At 47.7% G+C, this 25134-nt stretch overlaps 1 protein-coding gene and 1 pseudogene across 1 annotated transcript in view; one reads left to right on the top strand and one right to left on the bottom strand.

Annotated features, from left to right (window-relative positions):
* Window positions 1-25134, top strand: part of LOC8053276 (peripheral-type benzodiazepine receptor-associated protein 1) — a 196290-nt gene that overhangs the window by 9364 nt on the left and 161792 nt on the right. The window contains exon 3 of the mRNA XM_042290344.1: window positions 2392-2475. Coding sequence (XP_042146278.1) covers window positions 2392-2475 — 84 coding nt within the window. The remainder of the gene's footprint in view (window positions 1-2391; window positions 2476-25134) is intronic.
* Window positions 10199-13636, bottom strand: LOC121836156 (annotated as a pseudogene).

Here is a 25134-nt window from a genome sequence, read left to right as displayed (position 1 = left end):
GCAGTTCATTTGGAGAACGTGGAAAGAAACCGAAAACTTCACACAATTCGTTCGTGATGTCACCGAAGGGCTGTGACATACCGCAGATGACGACACTTTTCGGTCATGCACGAGGACATTAATGTAGTTTGCGGCGAATGAGATTATCTCCGGATGTCATTTGTGCGCTGTCGCACGGAAAAATTTAATAGCATGCACTGAAAATGACATTCGCTATATTTATATCACTCTTACCAGCACTGTCTTCATTCCAAGTATCTACCGAGTGAGTTCGGGGGATCTCGTAAGCAGTTTCTCTCGGATCGGCTGGGTAAACCCTAGGACAGAAGTGCAGTGAAGAAGAACAAATCGAACATTTAATAACGACAAGGTGCAACGAAACGTTGTTATTTACGTGGTTATATATTCATTTTCTTCCCCTGATATTCAAAAGAACGCGTCGAAAAAGCGAGTTCTGTACCTGAAAATATCAAGAAGAAATAAAAAGAAGAGCAATTCTTGTTTCTATCATGTTCCGATCTAAATTAGGCGCCTCATCGAAATTTCGACAACAATCTTCATTTCCCAAGGGCCGTTTTCTCTGGGATTTGAATCCAGTAGACTACTTGCATAAATTCCTGCGCGCAACACTGCGCACGTTGCATCCTGGGAGTCGGTTGGCCAAGGAGCGGAGTGGCCTGGTTTTGGGTTTGATTGCCTTGTAGATGAAGAGGTTGTTGCGCGTGAGCCAAGCACGAAGCAAGGGGGGTGGGGGGGGGGGGGGGGGGGGGGGCGGCGGCGGCGGCGGCGGCGGCGGCGGCGGCGGCGGCGGCGGCGGCGGCGGCGGCGGCCCATGGAGCCCGGGTCCTGCCCCCCCCCCCCCCTCCCCCTTCCCCGAAATCTTCCGTTTTGCTGAAACCTCCTCTCGCCCCTCTCCCTCATACAGCATTTTGTGATGCCCCCCCCCCCCCCCCCCCCCCCGAAACAAAATCCTAGCTATGTGCCTGGCGTGAACCATACATAAATTTCGTTTTCTTTGTTTGTTTGTGTGTGTGTGTGTTTGTGTTTTGTGTGTGTGTGTTTTAGCATGAGCGTTTTTTTACGTTGCTTAAGATTTGTTTTGAACCGGGTCCAACGCGCTACTTTAACAGTCATTATATTTGGAACGCCGAACTAGCTTCTTTTTAATAATTTTGCTTGTGAACACGTTTATTGCGTGTTAGTTGCATGAATGAACGAAATGGTATTTCTTACATGCGACGTTTTTATTGTCCCCGACGGTAGTACATGCAAAAAAATGCCGTTAAAAAACGATAAAAATCCTAAAAGAAAATTTTATTGGCGTTCACTGTCCTTTTGTGTTTCTGTGGAGAAAGCGTTTTCGTCCCTTCGTTTCTTTCTTGGCGAGGCCATTAGGAATCATTATCTATAAGACTAGGTTATCTGTAATATTTGGCCTGGAATGTGCGAGCGTCGAATATTTGGGGTAAGAGTAAACGCGAAACCTCTGGAAAAAATGAGTAGAAACAATTGATAGACGTTATCTCAAAGGCGGGCATCGATCCCCGGGCGCCTGCGTGGGAGCCTCGTGCGTTCCCTCTGGGCCTCGTACGCGGCAATATATCACAATCACGTTGTCGCTGAGTTTCAAATTGCAGTTGGCGCGGCAGCTGTCTTGTACGCGTTACTCGAGAAAATTAATAGATTACAATTACAATTGGTTTAGAAGTATTCAATCAGATTACCTGAATACTCGAGATGAAAAGTAATTGACAGTTAATTAAAAAACTAACCATTTTTGAATACGTCAGGTTTCCTAGCTAACCGATAGATTTTTCAGCCGGTTTGAAAACTGGCTTTTCGTGCTGTCCATTATTGATTAGGAATCTTGAAAACGGGCTTTTCTTACTGTCCATTTTTGATTAGTAATCACCGGATTACAAGCTCATTATCTTCTCAGTCCTCCAGTTTCGGTAAACTATCCTCCCGTCGCTTACATGGTTTGGGGATGCCGCGGTAGAAAACCTGCAGAAACAAAGAACGCCATTCAAAAGGAGAGGGAAAAATAGTGATGGTCACAAGTAATTTTAGTACTTTCAAAGGTAATCAGATTACTCTGGTGATCATCTTATGATAAAATTAATCAAACGATTAGAAAATTACCCCAAAAAGTAATTGATTGCAAGTAATTGGATTACGTGTAATGAGTTATGTACGAGTCTGCGCATCAGCCCGATATGCCTATTTGAAAAGTGGCGTAATAATTTCTCAGTTGACTCGGTCCCCCCCACGAGGCTTTCGCTTCTTTTGAGCCTTATTTTGTCGTTGTGCCTTTATGTAAAATTTGCCGAATCCTTTGAAGTTTCGTGGGTTTGTGAGTGGTGTATGAGTTCACACTCTCTTTGTCCGCAGGAGGAGCGTCTCAGGGAGCAGGAGTCCCAGCTAGCTCAGCTCCAGAAGGACCTGGATGACCGATGCGAGATCAGCGCCGACCTGGTCAGTGCCTCTCGGCTCTTTTCGCTTCTGGCACGAGGGCACACATCACCTAAAAAAACCTAGTGAATTTGTTCTTTCAGGACCGAGTATCGCACTTTCAGCAACTGTCTGCCCGCGTGCCAGTCATGTTACGTTAGTATGGACGCCTGCGTTCCCCAGAAAAATCCTCCGTGTGAGTGTGTCCATAATAACGAATCACTGTCAAAACACACATATTAACCGTGGCAACAACAAGAGATACATGGATTATTTAACTAAAAAAATGAGCAAGATGTGGGTTTTTATTGACACTTTCGAGCCTACTTTTGTGTCCAGAGATCAAAAATGTCCGCTACTTGAAGTGCGCGTTTTCCGTCCTTCCTTCTCAAGGTAAGCGAGACCTGTTTCCAAGCCGTGATGAGCTATATACGTCAGATAACGATTGGTCTCTCGTCTACTCACATCGTCTACTGTCCCTTCCAAATACCCAGAGAAGCGTTCGGCCTTACCTTTTACGCCAATGACAATCCTCTGATCTTACGGGGATGTCGCTCTGAACCAGTTCAAAGACAAGAATTCCATCCTCCCCCGTCATAGCCTTACAGCAGAAATATAACTTTGTGGATCGAGAGCTTCTTCCCCATTCCCCAAACAATGACGAGGTCTACAGTGAGGGCGCCTAGCTGCTTTTTATCATATTCTTCTTTGTTCCCGGCTGTAGGTCATACGCGATTTCAATTATTGAAATTAAAGTGAGTGTGCAGGCTATCGATTCAATACTGGCATGCATGGTAACCCAGAAAATGGGGGGGGGGGGGGGGGGGGGGGGGAGAGAGAGGTCGGGGAGGTCGGAACGGTACACGCAACAGAAAGCTGTTGTCCGTCCCGTTTTTCCCCAAGCTCCTGGATAACCACGTCACGATCACAATCAACAATAGACCATTCCATTTAGCGCTCTCTGGGCGGCACCATTTTGTTCGACAGCAGCGCCCTCTCCATACATCCGGGAAATTCAGCGGGTTCGGCGGGGTAAAACGAGAGAGAGGGCACGCGCCCGACTCCGCTAGCAGACGACAAAACGGGAGGTTGCCATTCTCCATCTTTGGGCTGTATCGGCGGGCTGTACGGAACACCGAACTCTCGCTCGTGGCTGCCGTTGTGAAGTGGTTCGCGTTCTTAGAATAGTTATGGCTACTCTGAAATCAGCCTAGAGCTCTCTATTGTTCTACTTCGGTAAATGATCAACTGACATATCTTTTTTCCGTGACTTAAATAGCAGTTGAGTCAGCCGGCAGTACTACCCTCAACTACTGCGTGTATTGCGGCAGGAGAGCACGTTTTTATTTATTATTTCAGACTTCCACTCATGGTCGCTAAAGGCCTACACCAGTACGAACTTTGTATAGTAAAAAAGGTACAGCCACCGGATTCACTTTTCGCCGGAGAGACCGGCCAGTCTGACATTGTTTTCCCTATTTTTTTATTTCTTTGCACGCAGATAACAGCGCAATTGGACTCTGTTAGTCTTTTTTATCTAGCATAGTAATACACGATAACTGGCATACCAAAATCTGCGCATCTTCGCTTGAAATTCCGAAATTGACGCGATTTTAAACAGAGTTTGTACGCCAGCCGGATGCTAGGTACTGCCCACTCGGCGGAGCAGACGACATACGGGCGAGAGGGGGAGGGCATTTTTTCTCATTTTACCCTCTCTGCTATGACCCTAATGGAACGGTCTATAGACTGCAAGCTAGAATAACCCCCTTTACGCCAAGAAAAAAAAAAAGCCACCATTTGGTGCGCAGTTTTTATGGCAAGGCCGGCAACGATTATCGGGGGGCACACTGTGACCTCCTCTGTGCACTTCGTGGGATGTTGCTAGCTACCAACTAACACAGGTACCGATAGAGTAACCAAAGGGTTATCTCAACAGCGGCGATATCTCAAAGGAGACGTCAAACCTAGTAGCCCGCGGTCCCCACATCTCCGCGGCAATGTAGGCGACGTTTAGGTATACATTACCGCGGGTCGGTTCGATTAATTACCTCCGTCGGTGCCAGTGATCGTCTACCTTGTCTCACTCTCTCGAATATAGCGGAAGAGAAGACACACGTACCAGAGTAAGGACAGAGTCCAAGAGCATTTATTAGAATACTCTTAAAACGAACTACAATGTCCCCATCCAAAATGCCCCCCCGCGCCTTCCAAGGTAAGAAAAGGTCCTTACCTGGCCAGACGCGGGGTTCCGGAGAGCCAAGACCGGGGAAGCATCGGAGAAGTCGCCGACACACGTCCTATCTCTTTCGCGGACACCCGGACGAGTCCCTTTCCCGAAAGCGGGAAAACAAGAGGCGAAACCTCCTCGCCTGTCGGCAGTGATTCGCATGCGAGCGGGGGGACGGAAGAGGTCCCCCCGGGAGAGAGTGAGAGGAGAGCCCCCAAGCCAGGCGGCCCTCCGCCTTACGAACAGGTCGGAGCTCACGGCGAAGAAGGCCGAGCGTTCCGACCCGCGGCCGTTATCACAGCCATCAGGGATGGGAGACCAGAAGAATCCCCACAACTTATATCATAGGGGCGTTTTTAAACTCCCCCCCCCCCTTTTTTTTTTTTTTCTTCAAAAAAGCGCAGCTCTTAAGCGCCCGTTTCTGGGTCGAGCGGCATCCGCGTCGACGTAACCGCGCGTTGCTTTATAGGCGTTTCCTCGCTAAAGTTGGCGGGAAAATCGTCCCGCCAAATTTACGGGAAAAGTTTTCCCATAAATTTAGCGGGGACTTTTTTCCGCTAAGTTTAGAAGGGGAATGTTTCCACTAAATTTAGCGGAGCAATTTTTTCGCAAAATTTAGCGAGAGTTTTCCCGCTAAATGCTTCGGGAATATTTCCCTGCTAAATTTAGCGTTGAAATTTTTGTTAAATTTAGAGGGAAATATAGCGAACATTTCCCGCTAAATGGGAGGCGAGCAGGAGAGGAGAAGGGTAGGGGGAGGAAAGGCAATCTCTCTCCTCGTACCCTCCTCCTCCTCCTCCTCAATGGTTGCGCTCTGACTCGGCGTTAAAGAGAATTGTAAATATCTTTATTTTTCTTTTCTTTTTTTAATTGGGGTATAACATTTGTAATAACGATACAAAAATGCTGCTATTTTCCCATTTCGTCCACAAAATAACTGCCTGTAGTCCGTACTGCGAGCATCCATATTAACGGGGCAGAATAGACCGTTTCCGAAATTCAGACTGGCCACTTTGATCACTATCATCATCTGTGGAACGGCATCTGTGCCATACCAATGGCGGCCTTCTAGTGACGGATAAAGGAAGACGTTGAAGATGCTCCTAAGCGGATTTTGCGAGGTCTGTACATTCGGGGTTGAGTACGACGTGACGTAGGAATGGAACACAAGAGTTACGTAAGCGTTCATTTCTAATAACTCAGATTCAGTCAATCTGTGGGCGGCACACAATCGGCTTTAAAGCACTTTGGTGTATAGAATTTTCTCGAGGCATCTGAGTGGGTCGGAGCTTTGTTCCGAACGCAGGTTCTTGGTCACCATCGAAATAAAAGTGATTGAGAAAGACCTCATACTGAATAATTTCTCGCGTGCCGTTGACTTGCGAAAGTGACGGTGCCGATACAAGTTAATTTCCGCCATTGATATGGCAAAACCTAAACTGCTTTACAAACCACCAGATGGCACTGAATTTCGGAAAGGGTCTATTGCATGGCGAAAGATTGGTCCCCGAACAGTTTGTTCATAATGCGGGGTGTCCATATTAACGGGGTCCATATTAACGAGGCATAACTGTACCAACCTTTCTGGGTGATCCAACGTTGTACTAAGAATCCGCTACGTGGCACGAGATGCAAGATCGCGTTCAACCCATCGGTGTCGTCAACGAGCGATACTTCACACACCGCGAACCAAGTCGCATACCGCTGTGGGAACCAGACGTAAGGTTTCATACAAATAAATATATCTACAGGTATTTACAAGCGGAATGAGGCTGCAGTTCGCATCGACCGATGCCGCCGCCGAGCCGTTCCGTTGGTCTCAAGTAACATCTGCCGCGCGTGTCCCGAGCTCAGCGCTTGCGCTTGCCGACCTCTTCGTTGTCTCTGTGGCACAACTACCACACCGTCATTGTTTTGGTTTGGGTTTTGACTTCAGCATCGATACAGCACTCTACACATTTTCTGTGTGAGCTGGATTTCCGTTATAATCGCAATCTTCCACCTCGTGCTATTCGGGCCCTAAGTTGGACGCTCGACGAGAAAGTCGACGAGATCGCCGATTGCCGCTATTGGGCCAGCGCCGCGCTACGACTGATCAACACCAAGGTCAAGCACGCCGCTGGCCGATTGCGGTGGTCGGCGTTTCCGCCGACTTTGTCGCCTTGTGTCTAACTTAGAGTCCCGGCACGAGAACAAGTTTGGCTTGATTCGCGCACTCGCGATTCTTGTTCGTGTTGTGGTGTCTGTCGAATTCGGCGAGGGATCGTGGTATTGTGGCTGTCTAAACGTCTGGAAGCCTCTTCGCTGTCCGCCGCCTTTTTTATAAATGCGCGAACCCTTCTGCTGTTATCCCCAAGAGGCGCCAGAGGGCACCGACCGCATCTTACAACTTCAGTGTCTGCTTCAAGGGAGTCAACGAAGACCCCATCGAAACGCGGTAAATAGGAGTGGTGACAATCAAAAAGCAGACTGCCAGTATCAGGAAAATGGAATGTGACCGTAGCCAAGCGGATGTCGCAAGGGCATTCTTTAGTTCATTTCATTTCATTTATTGATACTGTCAGCCCTCGCACAGGGCTATTACAGGGGTGGAGAAAAAAAAGACAACAACAAGCAAACGTGTACGCTTACATGCAAGCATGCACAAAGGTCACAAGTATATTGAGATGCTTCGTTATTTCGGCAGTTTACGAGACGGATATCACTTCGTAGTTTCGAAACATTTCTTTACACAAGCTAAAGGGGTTTTAATTTCTAGCACGTACAATAATATCAGTGATACGCTCCAGAAATTCATTTAGCGACATAGATGACACAGCGGAATCAGGTAACAAATTCCAATCTTTGATAGCCCTAGGAAAAGAACTGTACTTAAAGCAATCGTCTTTAACAGAGGGATTACGAATGTACATGCTATGACGATGTCTTGAGGATTCGGTGGAGCCAATTTCAAAGTACTCGGATTTCTTTATTTTTACGTATTTATGAATAATCTGAAAAAGAAACTAACCTTTCATATTTCGTTCTTGATTCAAATGTAGGAAGATTGGCAAGTTTACATAGTTTTGTGCGGGAATGAACGTGGCTGTATTTATTAAAAATAAACCTGGATGCGAGTCGCTGACTTTTTTCCAGCTTATTGCAATTTGTAACGGTATATGGGTCCTATACAATTTTAGAATACTCGATGACGGGTCTTACCAGTGCCGTATAACCCAGACTTTTTATTTCAGGAGTTGCAATAGCGAGGTTTCGTGGAAAGAACCACAGTGCTTTATTAGCTTTGATGCATACATTATCAATGTGAGTGTTCCATTTTAGATCAAAAGTAAATATTAAGCCTAAGTAGTTATGTTATTTTACTCTCTCAAGCTCAGCGCCCGCAATGCAATAATTATAAGCCAGAACATCTTTTTCTCATAATAGGCATGAAGACTGATTTTTCAGGGTTTAGCACCATTTGCCAATTGTTACACCCCTCCTTAATTTTTTCCAAGTTACAGTTTAATTCGATTTGATCGTCTGATGTTTAAATTTTATTGTAAATCACACAATCGTCGGCGAATAGTCTGACTGGAACTGAGATGCCATTGCGCAGATCGTTAGTAAAAATCAAAAATAAAAGAGGACCAAACACACTGCCCTGGGGTGCGCCTGAAACAACTGGGGACATAGTGGATTTGCTTCAACCAACTTTAACATACTGTTTCCGTGATGAAAGATTAGAGGAAAACCACTTCGTGATGGCTGGATTCTTAAAGACAGCACTGATTTTCAATAACAAGTTTGGGTGAGATACTTTGTCAAACGCCTTTGCGAAATCCAGAAATACTATATCAGTTTGACCACGACAGTTCATCCTATCATGAACGATTTCTATGAGCTGTGTAGTCGTTGAAAGGCCCCTACGGAAACCATGCTGTGATTTAAATAATATGTCATAATTTTCAAGGTAAGCCAGTAGATGTTTAGATATGATATGCTTAAGAAGCTTAGAGCATGTACTAGTAAGGGAAATGGGGCGAAAATTACAGACGTCATTAACACTACCATTCTTGTGGACGGGTATAATTTTTGCTATTTTCCACGCGCTGGGAAAAGAACCGCTCCTCATAGGCAATCTAAAGATGATAGTAAGTTATTTACAAACCCACTCAGCATACGTTTTTAAAAATTCATTAGGAATTTCGTCTGGACCTGGGCTCTTTTTTATGTCGATGTTAAGTAGAAGGTTAAAACTCCTTGCTCACTTATATCTAAATAATTTATGGGAGGATTGTTGAAATAATCACTAAAGCTTGGCCAATTTTCATAATCGTTGGTAAAGACGGATGAAAAAAAAGTGCTAAAATTTTCAACGCTCAGCTTTTCATTTTTTGGGTCAGGGGCACGCTGCTGAAACTTAGCCGAAGTGTTGACGTACCGCCAGAACTTCTTAGGTGCCTCGCTAAGGAATTTTTTAAGTGTTATAATATAAAACCTTTCTTTAGACTACTAGACACCTCAGCTCCCGACTAAATCGCTACATGCAAGTTTTTTTTTTCTACACCTGTACCATGTGAACTTGCTCGTTTCCGTTTCAATTGTCGTTTTGCATGAATTATTTCCCTTGTAATCCTAGGATTTTTGTTCCCGATTTTTTTAAGGCGCTTTGCTATAAATCGCTCAATACACCGTAAATTCATGCTTGAAAAATTGCCCCATAACGTGTCTGGGCTAGCATTTGATTGGTAAAAAAACATAAAATCATCAAACGATTGTTCCAGGCAATCAAGTACGCTTACATCATCAGCACTTCTAAAATCCCAAAACATATTTCGTGATTGACTGTGCGATTTTTCTGGGGTAGCATTCAATGAGACAAGTACCATCCTATGATCAGGTAGGCCTTCTTCGGTTTGACATTTCGAAAAAAGGTGGTTTTAAACTCACGGAAACAAAAACCAGATCTAAAATTGTTGACGTTGTTGAACATACTCTAGTGTAATCTGTTACCGCCTAAGATAAGTTATAGCTAAATACAAGTTCTAATAATTGATCGCAACTAGCTACTTCCGCCGTGCTACTTCCGCCGTTTCATAAGAGCGGCGGAAGTAACAATATGTTGTCTCCGTAACGTAAATTTGAATCCATGTAGCCCCTTAGTATTAACAGAATTTCAACTGGCGAATTCGGGGCTCTGTACACGCCATCAATATAAAGTGTACGGTTATTCAATTTTATCTTGATCCATAATGCTTCCGCATCGCGCACTTCCTCAAGGACATCAAATTTGATGTTATTTTTAATCATAATAGCAACTCCGCCACCTCTCCCCCGTCTATCTTTTCTTACCATTGAATAATTCGGAGGAGTAACTTCGGAGTTTAGGATATTTTCATTAAGTTATGTCTCGGTAATTACATACACTTCAGGATCGTGTTCTAGCATTATGCTTTCGAGCGCGTCACCTTTGTTTGCAGTACTTCTGGCGTTTACGTTTAATATTTTAAAACATGTTGAATCATTTTGTTTTAGTCACTCGGTTTTTGCTTCCGGAGGCACGCGACACTTGTATCTCTCATTGCTGATTTCATTCCAGGCTTACAGAACATTGTTAAGCCACAGCTTAACAGAGACCAGATTGACTTTGGCACCGTTTTTCCTCTCCTCTGCGGTTGAATTCCACAGGTTCTTTCGAAGCTCAACAGCCCTCTTAGAATAGTCTTCATTGATGCCAATTTTGGTACCTCTAAGTTTGACGCAGTTTTTCGCGATAGCCATTTTCTCTTTAAATCCGCAACTGTAAGTATTACAGGGCGATCTCTACCTGTCATCTTTTTTCCAAGTCGATCTATACGTTTGACAGAGTTGAGTTTTTAATTTAGTACAGTGTCAAACCCCTCATTGTTGATTTTCCTCATTACTACATCCTCGTTTTCAAAAGCCTCTTTTTTGATTCCCCTTACGATAAGGTTACTTCGTCGTGAACGATTTTCCAAGTCATCAATTTGTTTTACAAGAGTATTTATTTCGACATGATAGCCACTAACAGAGTTTTTAAGTTTAGCAGGCCTGTTCTCAGTTTCACCTACGCTCTCAAGTTTTTTTTCTATCGCAAGTAGCCTGTTTTGCATTTGTAGCATACTTTCTTCCGACGAAGTGTTTTACTTGTACCTCAGTAATTTTAGCAAGGATCTCCCTTTGTGTCCGAATCATATCATTCAACATTTCCTGCGTAATAGGCCCTGGGTTTTCCTCCACATCTCCAGCTAGTATGAGAAACAGGCCTGATACAGAGATACAGTCGTGTACGCAAGCAGCGATTGTGTGTGGACACGGCAGCACAATCAAACAGAGGTAATCGCTGTGAAAAACATGTTTTCTATCACCAACCTGCATGAGTAGTAATACATTAGGCGACATCATCACGGCTGGGTTGCCGTGTCCACTGACGCTCGCAGCCGCTTGTGTTTCCTTTATAGGCAGTGGTGGCGCTACTTCTTGAAGTTCTTTTGACGTCATCGTGAAGGGTGCGCTGTAGATCTTGGCCAAGTGTAGCAACTGCAGATGAGCGATGTCAGCGCGATATCCGATAGGCGATGAAGACGACGTTGGGCCCGAAGCGATGAGTAGGCACCTAGTGCCAACCTGCATGAGTAGTGGTACATTAGGCGACATCATCACGGCTGGGTTGCCGTGTCCACTGACGCCCACAGCCGCTTGTGTTTCCTTCGTAGGCAGTGGTGGCGCTACTTCTTGAAGTTCTTTTGACGTAATCGTGAAGGGTGCGCTGTAGATGTTGGCCACGTGTAGCAGCTGCAGATGAGCGATGTCAGCGCGATATCCGATAGGCGATGAAGATTAGGTTTGGCCCGAAGCGATGAGTAGGCACCAAGTGCAAACCTGCATGAGTAGTGGTACATTAGGCGACATCATCACGGCTGGGTTGCCGTGTCCACTGACGCCCACAGCCGCTTGTGTTTCCTTTATAGGCAGTGGTGGCGCTACTTCTTGAAGTTCTTTTGACGTAATCGTGAAGGGTGCGCTGTAGATGTTGGCCACGTGTAGCAGCTGCAGATGAGCGATGTCAGCGCGATATCCGATAAGCGATAAAGATTAGGTTTGGCCCGAAGCGATGAGTAGGCACCAAGTGCAAACCTGCATGAGTAGTGGTACATTAGGCGACATCATCACGGCTGGGTTGCCGTGTCCACTGACGCCCGCAGCCGCTTGTGTTTCCTTTATAGGCAGTAATGGTGCTACTTCTTGAAGTTCTTTTGACGTCATCGTGAAGGGTGCGCTGTAGATCTTGGCCAAGTGTAGCAACTGCAGATGAGCGATGTCAGCGCGATATCCGATTGGCGATGAAGACGACGTTGGGCCTGAAGCGATGAGTAGGCACCAAGTGCAAACCTGCATGAGTAGTGGTACATTAGGCGACATCATCACGGCTGGGTTGCCGTGTCCACTGACGCCCACAGCCGCTTGTGTTTCCTTTATAGGCAGTGGTGGCGCTACTTCTTGAGGTTCTTTTGACGTAATCGTGAAGGGTGCGCTGTAGATGTTGGCCACGTGTAGCAGCTGCACATGAGCGATGTCAGCGCGATATTCGATAGGCGATGAAGATTAGGTTTGGCCCGAAGCGATGAGTAGGCACCAAGTGCAAACCTGCATGAGTAGTGGTACATTAGGCGACATCATCACGGCTGGGTTGCCGTGTCCACTGACGCCCGCAGCCGCTTGCGTTTCCTTTATACGCAGTGGTGGCGATGCTTCTTGAAGTTCTTTGACATCATCGTGAAGCATGCGCTGTAGATGTTGGCCACGTGTAGCAACTGCAGATGAGCGATGTCAGCGCGATATCCGATAGGCGATGAAGACGACGTTTGGCCTGAAGCGATGAGTAGGTACCAAGTGCAAACCTGCATGAGTAGTGGTACATTAGGCGACATAATCACGGCTGGGTTGCCGTGTCCACTGACGCCCGCAGCCGCTTGTGTTTCCTTTATAGGCAGTGGTGGCGCTACTTCTTGAAGTTCTTTTGACGTAATCGTGAAGGGTGCGCTGTAGATGTTGGCAACGTGTAGCAACTGCAGATGAGCGATGTCAGCGCGATATCCGATAGGCGATGAAGACGAGGTTTGGCCCGAAGCGATGAGTAGGCACCAAGTGCAAACCTGTATGAGTAGTGGTGCATTGGGCGACATCATCACGGCTGGGTTGCCGTGTCTACTGACGCCCGCAGCCGCTTGCGTTTTCTTTATAGGCAGTGGTGGCGCTGCTTGAAGTTCTTTTGGCGTCATCGTGAAGGGTGCGCTGTAGATGTTGGCCACGTGTAGCAACTGCAGATGAGCAATGTCAGCGCGATATCCGATAGGCGATGAGGACGACGTTTGGCCTGAAGCGATGAGTAGGCACCAAGTGCAAACCTGCATGAGTAGTGGTGCATTAGGCGACATCATCACGGCTGGGTTGCCGTGTCCACTGACGCCCACAGCCGCTTGTGTTTCCTTTTAAAGGCAGTGGTGGCGCTACTTCTTGAAGTTCTTTTGACATAATCGTGAAGGGTGCGCTGTAGATGTTGGCCACGTGTAGGAGCTGCAGATGAGCGATGTCAGCGCGATATCCGATAGGCGAGGAAGACGAGGTTTGGCCCGAAGCGATGAGTAGGCACTAAGTGCAAACCTGCATGAGTAGTGGTGCATTAGGCGACATCATCACGGCTGGGTTGCCGTGTCCACTGACGCCCGCAGCCGCTTGCGTTTCCTTTATAGGCAGTGGTGGTGATGCTTCTTGAAGTTCTTTTGACGTCATCGTGAAGGGTGCGCTGTAGATGTTGGCCACATGGAGCAACTGCAGATGAGCGATGTCAGCGCGATATCCGATAGGCGAGGAAGACGACGTTTGGCCCGAAGCGATGAGTAGGCACCAAGTGCAAACCTGCATGAGTAGTGGTGCATTAGGCGACATCATCACGGCTGGGTTGCCGTGTCCACTGACGCCCACAGCCGCTTGCGTTTTCTTTATAGGCAGTGGTGGCGCTGCTTGAAGTTCTTTTGGCGTCATCGTGAAGGGTGCGCTGTAGATGTTGGCCACGTGTAGCAACTGCAGATGAGCGATGTCAGCGCGATATCCGATAGGCGATGAAGACGAGGTTTGGCCCGAAGCGATGAGTAGGCACCAAGTGCAAACCTGCATGATTAGTGGTGCATTAGGCGACATCATCACGGCTGGGTTGCCGTGTCCACTGACGCCCGCAGCCGCTTGCGTTTCCTTTATAGGCAGTGGTGGTGATGCTTCTTGAAGTTTTTTTGACGTCATCGTGAAGGGTGCGCTGTAGATGTTGGCCACGTGGAGCAACTGCAGATGAGCGATGTCAGCGCGATATCCGATGGGCGAGGAAGACGACGTTTGGCCCGAAGCGATGGGTAGGCACCAAGTGCAAACCTGCATGAGTAGTGGTGCATTAGGCGACATCATCACGGCTGGGTTGCCGTGTCCACTGACGCCCGCAACCGCTTGCGTTTCCTTATAGGCAGTGGTGGTGATGCTTCTTGAAGTTCTTTTGACGTCATCGTGAAGGGTGCGCTGTAGTTGTTGGCCACGTGGAGCAACTGCAGATGAGCGATGTCAGCGCGATATCCGATAGGCGATGAAGACGAGGTTTGGCCCGAAGCGATGAGTAGGCACCAAGTGCAAACCTGCATGAGTAGTGGTGCATTAGGCGACATCATCACGGCTGGGTTGCCGTGTCCACTGACGCCCGCAGCCGCTTGCGTTTCCTTTATAGGCAGTGGTGGTGATGCTTCTTGAAGTTCTTTTGGCGTCATCGTGAAGGGTGCGCTGTAGATGTTGGCCACGTGTAGCAACTGCAGATGAGCGATGTCAGCGCGATATCCGATAGGCGACGAAGACGAGGTTTGGCCCGAAGCGATGAGTAGGCACCAAGTGCAAACCTGCATGAGTAGTGGTGCATTAGGCGACATCATCACGGCTGGGTTGCCGTGTCCACTGACGCCCGCAGCCGCTTGCGTTTCATTTATAGGCAGTGGTGGTGATGCTTCTTGAAGTTCTTTTGGCGTCATCGTGAAGGGTGCGCTGTAGATGTTGGCCACGTGTAGCAACTGCAGATGAGCGATGTCAGCGCGATATCCGATAGGCGTTGAAGACGAGGTTTGGCCCGAAGCGATGAGTAGGCGCCAAGTGCAAACCTGCATAAGTAGTGGTACATTAGGCGACAGCATCACGGCTGGGTTGCCGTGTGCGCGTGTTCAAGGTTTAGTCGTAACCGCTACGAAGAAAACAGTCAGTACTGTAGTACTGATCATGGCGTTTCAGCACGCTCAGTGCAGGGTGCAGGGTGCTACAGACTGGACATGCCGTAGTCGTCTCCAGTCTGTAGCCTACGGTGCCTTTCTCTAGTGACGCAGGAAAATCCAGCACTTAGGCTTTCTTATCCAGGAGGGGTTGCTCAGTACCACAGCGGAGATGGAAATTTTCTTCTTTAGGACTAAACATGCTCGCAGCCTCGTCAGTGGCCTAGCTGCCTCCGTAGATTGCAGGAATTGGTTATTCTAAGTGCTCTGCGGGAAAATAGACGCTCTAAATAGGCTGTGCTCGAGCGCTATTCGGTCGTTAAAACATTTTGTATAATTGAAGCAATTCACAGAGTGCATGGAAACCTTTTCATCAAAGTGTCTCGATGTGGTTCATTTATCGCACTCGATAGATTTCTCAGTGTGAAGTACGGGGCGGGCGGAGTTTATTAGTGCGCGCGTTAACGATTCAGAAATTTTATGGCAGAACGCAACAGCCGCTGTCGCTGCCTCGCGGTATAGTTCACTTTTCCGAGGCATAAATTACCTGGTGGTCGCCGCTGAATGGCGCCAGGCCTCTTTCCCGGACGCAAATCAGATCGCTTTCGGTTTTGCCCTGGAGCAAATTACTACCTAGAAAGACAAAGTTCCCCCCCCCCCCCCCCCCCAAAAAAAAAAAAAAAAAAAAAAAAACGCCATCGACCCGCCCCCAGGCGACGTCCGTCATGGCGTCGCCGCGCGCTACGCCAGTACGGGGTGACGCCACGACACACGCTTGTCTGCCCGCTTTGGGGGCGACGCTCGTGGCCATCTTATGCGCAGATTGGAACTCGTGCGCATGCGCGTGTTCCCTTGTGTGCGAGGAGGAGAGCAGGCGGGTTGGGCGTTGGTTGTGCTGAGCACAGGTTGGAGACGCTTGCGGACGATAAACACTTTCGTCGCCTCCTCGTGGCTTGTTATACAAACGCGAACCACAGACCACGTGAGCCCGATCGCGCAGTCGGAAGCTCTCTCACATCCACGGGCACACTGGTTTACTGCCAAATTGGGCGTCGGTTTTGCTTCGCCCCAAAAAAGGAGCCGAGGGTCGTCTTTTAACGCCGCCCGGAATCTAAGCGCCCATGCCGCTGATGAAGCTACTCTCTATACGCTTTTGAGGGTCGCTATTCCGGAACAGAAACTTTTCCGGACTTCTTTTTCTTTTTTTTCTTTTTTTCCCAAGTATTAAAGTTTGGATTCTTTTTTTTTTTTTGTCGAATGAGCATGAAGCGTATATACACTGTCATAATGTGTTTAGTATTTTTTTAGCTGCAGCGATGAGACTTTAATGATGGAATCGAAAGAAGCTTGGCCCGGGTTGTCGTGGAAAAGGCGTTTGAATGAGTGTAAGATTTAAGGGAAAAAAATAAAATAAAATAGAGTGCAGCGGTGATGAATGTTTGTGATGAACGAGAAGCGGAATTGTGCGCATATAGGAATATAACTGTAAGCTGTATGGCCTTCTGAAGCAAAAACTTTCCAGCGCCCTTCGCCCTTAGGATGCATAAAAAGGGAAAGAGTTGAATCCTTGGCTGTTCGTTTACTTTCGGCCTCCCTGCCTTTGGGAAAGGAAAACAAAATAATTCCGCGCGCCACTCCTCCAAGGAACGGAAACTGGAGCATAGGGCGGACGACAAAGAGAATAATCTCTTTCACGCTATGCGACGCTGGAGGCTAATATATATTTATATATTGTAAGTCGAATAAGACTTTTGTAATGACGACGCCGTGCTTCCGTTCGTAAAAATGCGTTATAAAAAAGTCCTTCGTTGCAAACTTTGCAATGGAAAATGAAAAAAAAAAAAGTATCGCCAGAGAGGAAAATACGTTTCCGCATTTCTACGTACTTGACGGTCATTGTCTTAATCATTCTTTTTAATTCTTAGTTTTCGGGGCTTTTGAATGACGTTGATAACTTCGCTTTCACAAAAATGCCCCAAATCCTCGAGGTGAAAAGAATTAAAAAAATGTATACGAAGAAAGTCCGTAAATAGACTTCCTTAGTTTCAAATGTCGTTAAGACGAAACGCCGCGGAAGACGCCGTGCAGAGGGGGTCGCATTTTTGCGCACCCGAGACGACGTTTTGCTTAAAGAGTTTGTTTATACGTTCCGGTAAGTGTTGAACCAATAGTTTTTTTTCACTAACGGCGAGGTTGTGTCTTTTGCACGGCGGGTCATTCTCGCAAGTTTTCCCCCCTAACCCGAAGGCCGTTGTATCCAGACGCACAAACATACACAGCCAGCATAATTTCTAAGTGCCCTTGTCAACAGGCAGGCCGTTTCATAAACTAGACGAAGTGCCGTGGATCCGAGTCTCGGGCGCAGGCCACACGGGCGGACACCGCGTATAATGTTCCAGTGGTTGTGGGGGCTGACTGCGGGGGTCCCGAGCGCGACAGAGATTGACGTTGACGTTGACGCTGCTTCGACTGAACCTGTAAGTCTCTACGGGGACGGCTCTACTCTCTAAGAAAGAAAAGCCCGTGCGTCTACGTTCCCGCAAAACACTCGGAGAGCCAGTCACCGCAACTTACGGAGGAAGCTCAGCGAATGATGATGCCAAAACATATGTCTCGACCAAAAAACGCAGTCTGAGTTGTGACACTGACCAATGCAAAACGTCACGCTTGCATCGCTTTATGTCACAACTGAGTCTGCGTTTTTACAGCGGAGCTGTTAAGGGCTTGTTTCCCCAGGATCGTGTCCCCCGCAAAGAAATGAAGACATCGAACTCTGGACACCTACCGCCATCTATGAGCGACGGCGGCAAGCCAAGTATCTGGTTGCCGCTGTTGCTCATAGATGGCGGCCGCATTTCCACTCTGGCTTGCCGACTCGAAGGCCGGCCGTTACTTTCCATTGTACAGGTCCGCTGGTCTTCCTTCTTCACCAAAGTGGAGAGGCTGAAAGTTTTCTTTGTTTAAGCATGTGTTTTGGCATTGTCATTCGCTGAGCTGCATCCGTAAGTTGCGGTGATCGGCCCTCTGAGTGTTGTGCGGGAAAGTAGACGCACGGGCTTTTTTTTATAAAGTGTACCCCGAGAAGCTTCGAAGGCCTAACGAGCCGGACTCGCTTTCACGGGGTGCCAGCCAAAGCTTCAAGTTTGATGACGAACCAAGGGTGAAGTTAATTAGAATTAAGGACTACCTCGTGTGCGAACCATGTATGATCGTGTTCTTGTATCTTGCCGGCAGCCGTTTTTGCTCGAAACAACAAATGTCAAATGTAGAAGCGGTGTGCAACGAAAACAGAGTTGAAGTCCGGAATGTGTATTTGGACTGCGCTACAATTTTGAACTTGTAAACGGCGTGATTTAGGGATCATCCGCTGTCTTCGATGTTATGCGTATAAATAAATGCGGAAGGCTGCTGCGAAACGCGAGTGCATCATATCTCTCGAAGCCGGCCGGCGGATGCTTTCACGAACGCGACGTTGTGATCTCTCTTTGTGACGCAGAACTACGTCTTTTTTTGCGCTTGGAAGGGCGGGGGGGGGGGGGGGGGGGGGGGGGGGGCGAAGTTGGAAGATCGATGTCAGAAAAACTTGGTCACGGAAGTGACGTCACATAGATAACACCGGAGCGCCGACCGATTTGCATCGCCGCGCGCCCTAACAGCGCGCCGTGCCTCTGCTGCCGAGAACCGTGCAGTGCGCACGCGCGTCCTTGTAACGCCGACAGCCTGTTTTAGCTACCGTCCTCTCCTCTCTCGCAGGAGGCCATTTCAGCTCTCATTCTCAACCTCTTTCACATTCGCCCCTTTTTCGAAGGACCTGACGACCTTGGCGTCGTCCTGGAGGTTGCGCTACACGTCGCCCTCGACGTCGTCCTCGACGCCGTTTTTGAAGTCGTCCTAGATCAGAGATGTCATTAATGACATTACTGTAATGAAATAACAGTAATTAAATTACTTTTTGGTGTAATGAGTAATGTAATGAATTACTTCTCTAGGCTAGTAATTTAGTAATGTAATGAATTACTTTCAGGCAGTAATTTCGAGAAAAGATTACTCATTACCTTTGAAATTACTTTTGTCCTAAACTAGAAAGTTCGTTTGCAAGCTTGAAAAAAGAAGAAAAAATTAATTTGCCTGGAGAAATGTTCTGAAATAGCACCGGAAGAAATAAACGACGGCCACCTGGGCGCAAAGCCGTGTACGAAGACCTGCACAGACGCACAAAGGAGGGCTGGAAGTGCGAAGGAGAAAAGATTACGTGTAGACATCGCTGGAAGGCAACGGCTTACGAACTCCAGGCACGAAATGATTCGCGGCGTCGCGTCATCAAGACGGTACTATACTTCGTTTATCCCTAAGCTGACAGTGCGGTGGGAGCTGCTAGCAAACCAAAACCAATCAAACACCCTCCTTTAATCGCGTGTCCCGTCCCTTTCCCTGCGCGTAGGTATGAACGAAAACGTGGTTACGTGGCGAACGATAGACGTGTGACTTCTCCAACAAACACGTAGCTTCCACCATTCATCCCTGTGCTGACAGTGCGTCAGCTTAGGGATGAACGGCTCATAGGCTACAAGGCGACTGGCAGAGTGAGTTAAACATAATTTAAAACCTGAGAGGACAGGACAGGCAGATCCCCAGCCTTATACTTTCGTCAAGCGAGGTCAAACCGTAAGCTTCGACCATTGTGAACAACAAACGACTGGAATCAATAGGTAATTAAAAATGCCTTGTTAAAGCCCCTGAACGTTCCGTGTGTCCTCGAGCAAAGCAGGTGCCGCTCGCGGTATACGTCGCCGCCCTTTTCTTGGGAAGTTTATTCGGGAATAAGCCGACAGGCAGATATCGCCCCCCCCCCCCCCCCCCCCCCCGTTTGTTGGGAAATTACACAATTTAAAAAGCTCCCGCCATTCCTCAACTGGCGACGCTTCTGCTTCGCAATTTCATTCAGGCCTTTTATGTGACAATGCACAAAAACTTGCGCTCTTCGGGTTTTTGGGAAAAATGCTCCTTGAAAGAAATGACCGAGAATAGGCTCTTGGGAGAATAGAATTAGATTGTGTCCGAAGTGGAAGGGAAACGTTTCACGTAACAACCGAGAACGAGCTGCCATTGCCCGACTTAAAAAAGGACTACAACTTCTAAATCAGGAAGACGGAAACATATCACCCTTTCAGTAAGAACCTTCACCGTTGAATGAACAGCGAAACCGGTGAGTCGACTGTCTTTCTGAGTTGCGTCTAAAGACACTATTCATTATGTTTAAACACTTGTGCCTTGTGCGCCAGCAAAACCACTGTTCAGTATGGTTCACTTTGAGGCACGTAAGGTTGTTGCGGTGTAAAGAGGACGATCTGATTTTTGGTATATATAGACCAACTCAGCTCTTTGACGTCAGATCACTGCGGTGGCGCTGCTGTCGGCACTGCGCATGCGCAGCGCCTCGCTTCTCCCGGATCTGGTTCCTCCACACGCGCTGTGGGGCAAACGAGGGCTTCTTCTGTAAACACTGTGTTGGTGTATACGGTAAATGAAATTAGCACGAATACTGCCTCAAGGCACTCAAAGGTAATGTCAAAGTAATTTCATCACTTCTGGAGAGTAATTGTAATGTAATGACATTACATTTAGTCTGCGGTCATTTATAATGTAATTTAATTACATTTTTGCAGTTTTCAGAAAAGTAATTAGTAATGTAATTTTATTAATTTTTGAAAGTAATTTTGCCATCTCTGGGTCCTAGAGGTCATTCTAGACGTCGTCCTCGACGTCTTGGAGATCCCCTAGAGGTTGTCTTAGACGTCGTCTTTAATGCCGTCTAGGTCATCGTCCTCGATGTCGTCTTAGGCGTCGCACTTGAGGTTGTCCCAGACGAATGCTATCGCAATTCATAGAGAGCCAACAGTAGTGGTTTCTGCAGCAGTTTCTTATTTCCTGGCTCGCTCGTTTGCTCGCTTCAATGCGGCGCGCTCTTGTCTGATCGAAACGGCGATAGGCGCCGTTCCGGCAGCCGCGATTCCACAATCTTCGCTCATCGCTCTGGACAGCGGCCGAGCAGCCGAACTCGCGTCCTCTGCGGCATGGGCAGTTCACGCGACTCGACGAAGCGTTAAAGGGACACTGACACCCCCCAAAAAAATTTTTTTATTTTTTGCCAGGCGCTTCATTATGGTGTCGGGGGACTACCCAATTAATATTTTGCAACAGAGTAGCGTATTTCTTTAATAAAGCCAAAAGACGCAACTGCTCGAAACCGAAACCGAAACCCGACGGAGGTCGGAGAAGTGGAGAGAAGAGAGTGACTGGCGGAAGTCACGTGGCTACACCCGACCGCGCTTTTTTTTTTTTGTTTTTGTGCTCTCCGGTAGCAGACGACACGACATGCGGCGTGCGGGAACTGCTTGCCGTGCCATTCTTTTGCAGTTATGTTTGTTCCCCTCGTTGTTATGTACTCCAAGATGAGTTGTTTTGTACATTGAGGAGTTAGAGATGAGTAGTGAGTGCCCGTGGTGAATTTCCATGATCGGCTCCGAAAAGTATAAACCCAAGATGTTGCGTGAAGAGCTGGCTCACATGTCCTGCATCCGAAAAAAAGTGGCATTGTCGAAAGATCAACGGGATCGGGAGCAATGGCTGGCTGCAATTCCTGTAGAACATTTACGGGCACCTCGGAAAGCGGACGCTACCTGATTAATATGCTCCTTGCACTTTGTGGAAAGTGATTACATTGAGTTCGCAGGTGTCAAAACGGAAATCCCATACCGTTTAATTCAGCGAAGTATCGTCCACAACATTTGTTTGTTATTTTTTTTTTGTTTGTTTCTTCAGTGATGATTGTAAAAAAAAAGAAAAAGATATGTAAACATCAAAAATTGTTTGCAAAAAAAAAAAAAAAAAAAAAAAAATCACGGGGGATCGAACCCGGACCTTCGGTGTATGAAGCGGACGTCTTTCCCACTGAGCTACTGGGGCATCTCGTTTCTGGTGGATCTCTTTCCTTAGTAATAATTCAGCCGGTAAACTGTAAGTTTGAAAGTTTGCTGTCGATTTTTCTTTAGCAAAAGCACTCCCGGGTCGAAGTCGGGAAGCACCACGCTTTGGGGACATTCGCACCTAGTAAAGAAATCGTACGCGTGCATATTCAACTCGAAGTAGACACGTCGTGCTTGACGTTTGCGCGAGCGTTGTCTTCAGCCACGAGAAGGGAGCGACGGCTCGGCGACGTCTTCGTGCAAATCGGCTTGGTGGCCGGGCGTGTCGTACGGGATGAATACCAATTCTTTTGATCAGTCCCAAATTTCTCTTTTAACGGTAGACAGAATTCGCCGGTACCGCGAACGACAGTTCTGAAATAGAGGTCCCACGCCCGTCGTCCGCTGCCATCGCCGTCCCCGCGAGTCCCACGATACGCGAAACGACGTACGCACAGAATGCTTCCGGTTGTCTGTGGAACTTTTTTTTTTCAATCAACGTATTTGCAGCTTTTTAGAAGCCACAAAAAATGGTTTTCATATTTTTTTCTATTTTTAATATTGAGTGTGTGCCTTCAGTGACCCACGACTTTGATTAAATTTGGTGGTCGCATCGATACCTTAGAAAATGGCCCGTGACCGCGGAAAAGAGAGTGAGCGAGACTCGAACCGGCCAGTTCTTGATCGGCGGTTTTCGGGCGGAAAGAAACCGAATTTCGAGCCGCAAATTCTGTTCTGGGTAGTTGAGCCCTCATATGTCACGTACAACTAACAACCTCGGCGAGCATAAATACCCTGTCAGTGTCCCTTTAACGCCTCGTCGAGTCGCGCTTGAGAGTCGCGCGGCTCGACGAGACCCTTCCTCTCATATCTTGTGCCGCCCACCCACGCAGTTCTACAGTCTAAAAAAAGCCTGTGCGTCTTTTTTCCCCGCACAACACTAGGAGAACCAGTCAGCGCAACTTACGGAGGCAGCTCACCGAACGACGATGCCGAAACATACGTTTAGACGAAAAATGCAGTCTTATACCCGTGCCACACGGCCAACTCGAAGGCCATTTACAACGAATGACATTTGAGCGGACGTCCAATGAGCGCGCGACACTCCGGGCGCAGCGCATTCCACGCGTGAAAGATTGCGAGCTGATTCGCCGATCACACAAATATTTGTGAATGGCATTCGAGTTGCCCGTGTGGCACGGGTATTAGTTGTGACATTAAGCAATGCAGACGTGACGTTTTGCATTGCTTAATTTCACAACTCGGACTGCGTTTTTTTCCAGCGAAGCTATTTATAGCTAGTGTTCCGTGGATTTTTTGTATACGCGTGACCAAAAACCCTACGCTCGCACCGCCGCACGCGCCGCACGCGCACGACTTCTCCGTATAAATTAATCGAAGTGTATGACAAAAATAAAGCGTTGACGAACGTGCGTGCAAGATGCCATTTGCTTTAGGCCTTTGCTTAAGAACAGTTACTGTTGCAGACGCCAGCACGTGCGGCGCATAGAACACCATTCCCCGCCTTCTTCTTGATGCTTGGGTAATTTAGCTGTAGGTCTATTTCACTTCTCCCGTCGTAATGGGGAGGCCGCGTATAATCCGAACTTCCGAAGAGCAACGCTCCTTCGAAGAGCAACGGCGGGAACGGCAACGAGAATGTCTGCGGCGGCGGCGGCGACGGCGGCGGGCGGCCAACACCACCGATGAAGACGGCGTGCACCAAACGCCAAGCGCATGTGGCAATTTAGACAAGGCGACGAGCGTCGCGGGGCAGAGAACGCGTCAAATAAATCTCAGTGCGAATCCTTTCGTCACGATGACCACTTATCGAGACAATAAATGTGTTCGTATACCTTTGTTCAAAATTCTGTCACGTCCGTGTCGTGTGCTAAGCAGCTTCGCTGGTCATTCACCTTCACAAAGTGGAATAGCTCATGCCATTTTGTTTGGTCTAAATATATTTTTCTTTCCGTCATTCGCTGAGCTGCCACCGTAAGTTGCGGTGATTGATCCTTCGAGTGTTGTGCGGGAAAAATAGACGCAAGGGCTTTTTTTTTTTTGGAGTACACCTATGCACGGAGTAATTCTTTTTCGGGGAGTTTTGTGTGACACTTGGCAGAAAATAACTGGTTATTTGCACACGTTATCTCCAGCTTTTCAATCTTTTTTTTTTGTATCTATGACGGTGCAATTTCCTGTTCGAATCGCTGCTTCGATCACAGCACCGCGCTGGACTCTGGCTCAGCACAGTGGACGACGAACATGGTTCTACACCGGCGCGCGTTGGGTTCGCCGACGCCGAAGTATAGACAGCCCCGGTCCCTTGGTAACGCCGTTAGCGTTCGGAGACCAAGGGGCTTTAGCGACCAGGCCTTCGAGGCGACGATGCGTGCTCGTTCTCGACGCGGCCGCCACGAGCCAAACTCACAACCCATTGGCCATGCTCTTCGCTCCAACCCTCAAACCACTGAATTCTTCCGATTGTGTCACGGAGCAAAATATTTTTCGCTACGTTTTGTAAGTTCAGTGCCTCTTAGAAACTCCCAAATTATTACGAATTTCCGGAAAGACATTTTCACTCCATGTTCGTGTACGTTCGATGAGGTAACTACGTTTCAGCGCACATTTCAAAGCAGCGAAACAAACATTGGAGTGCCCCTTTAACGGTAAGAAGTGAGAACGTGATCCCTTCATCTTCTCCATCGTCCTTCGATCTAGCCATCTTGACGAGTAGATAGCTCAAGCAGATGATGAGCTTTAGGACAAAGTAAACCACCTGGGCGACACTGAAACGACGTACCGGCTTACCGAGTCCCGGTCGATTGCTTCAAATCGGGGCTGTGGTTTCTGCGTTCTCACTTAGGCTAATTGCGGCGCAATCGCCGTGTTGCGCAGATTTAGATTGCATGTTAATGATCACCGTGCGCTCTAAGTTAATCCTCGATGCGTTCCTGAGGCGCGCCAGGCTCGTTGGTTCGTCTCGTAAGCCCCTTGAAAATTTCAAGGGATTGGTGCGAGCAGCGGCATTCACCCGAGTGAATTCGTTTGAGGAAAGATGCATGCGAGGAGCGCGGCGCCTTGAAAAAGGCTAGGTTTGTCTTCAGAGAGACACTAAAGTCCTCCTACAAACATTTTTTTTTGTTCCTTTTTTTTAGGTGCCGTTATTGGACACGTATGTTAAATGTTA

This window comes from Ixodes scapularis, unplaced genomic scaffold (assembly GCF_016920785.2).
Source record: "Ixodes scapularis isolate PalLabHiFi unplaced genomic scaffold, ASM1692078v2 PGA_scaffold1__304_contigs__length_218370807, whole genome shotgun sequence".
In the NCBI taxonomy this organism is placed as follows: Eukaryota; Metazoa; Arthropoda; class Arachnida; order Ixodida; family Ixodidae; genus Ixodes; species Ixodes scapularis.
This window is presented reverse-complemented; position numbering and strand designations above follow the sequence as displayed.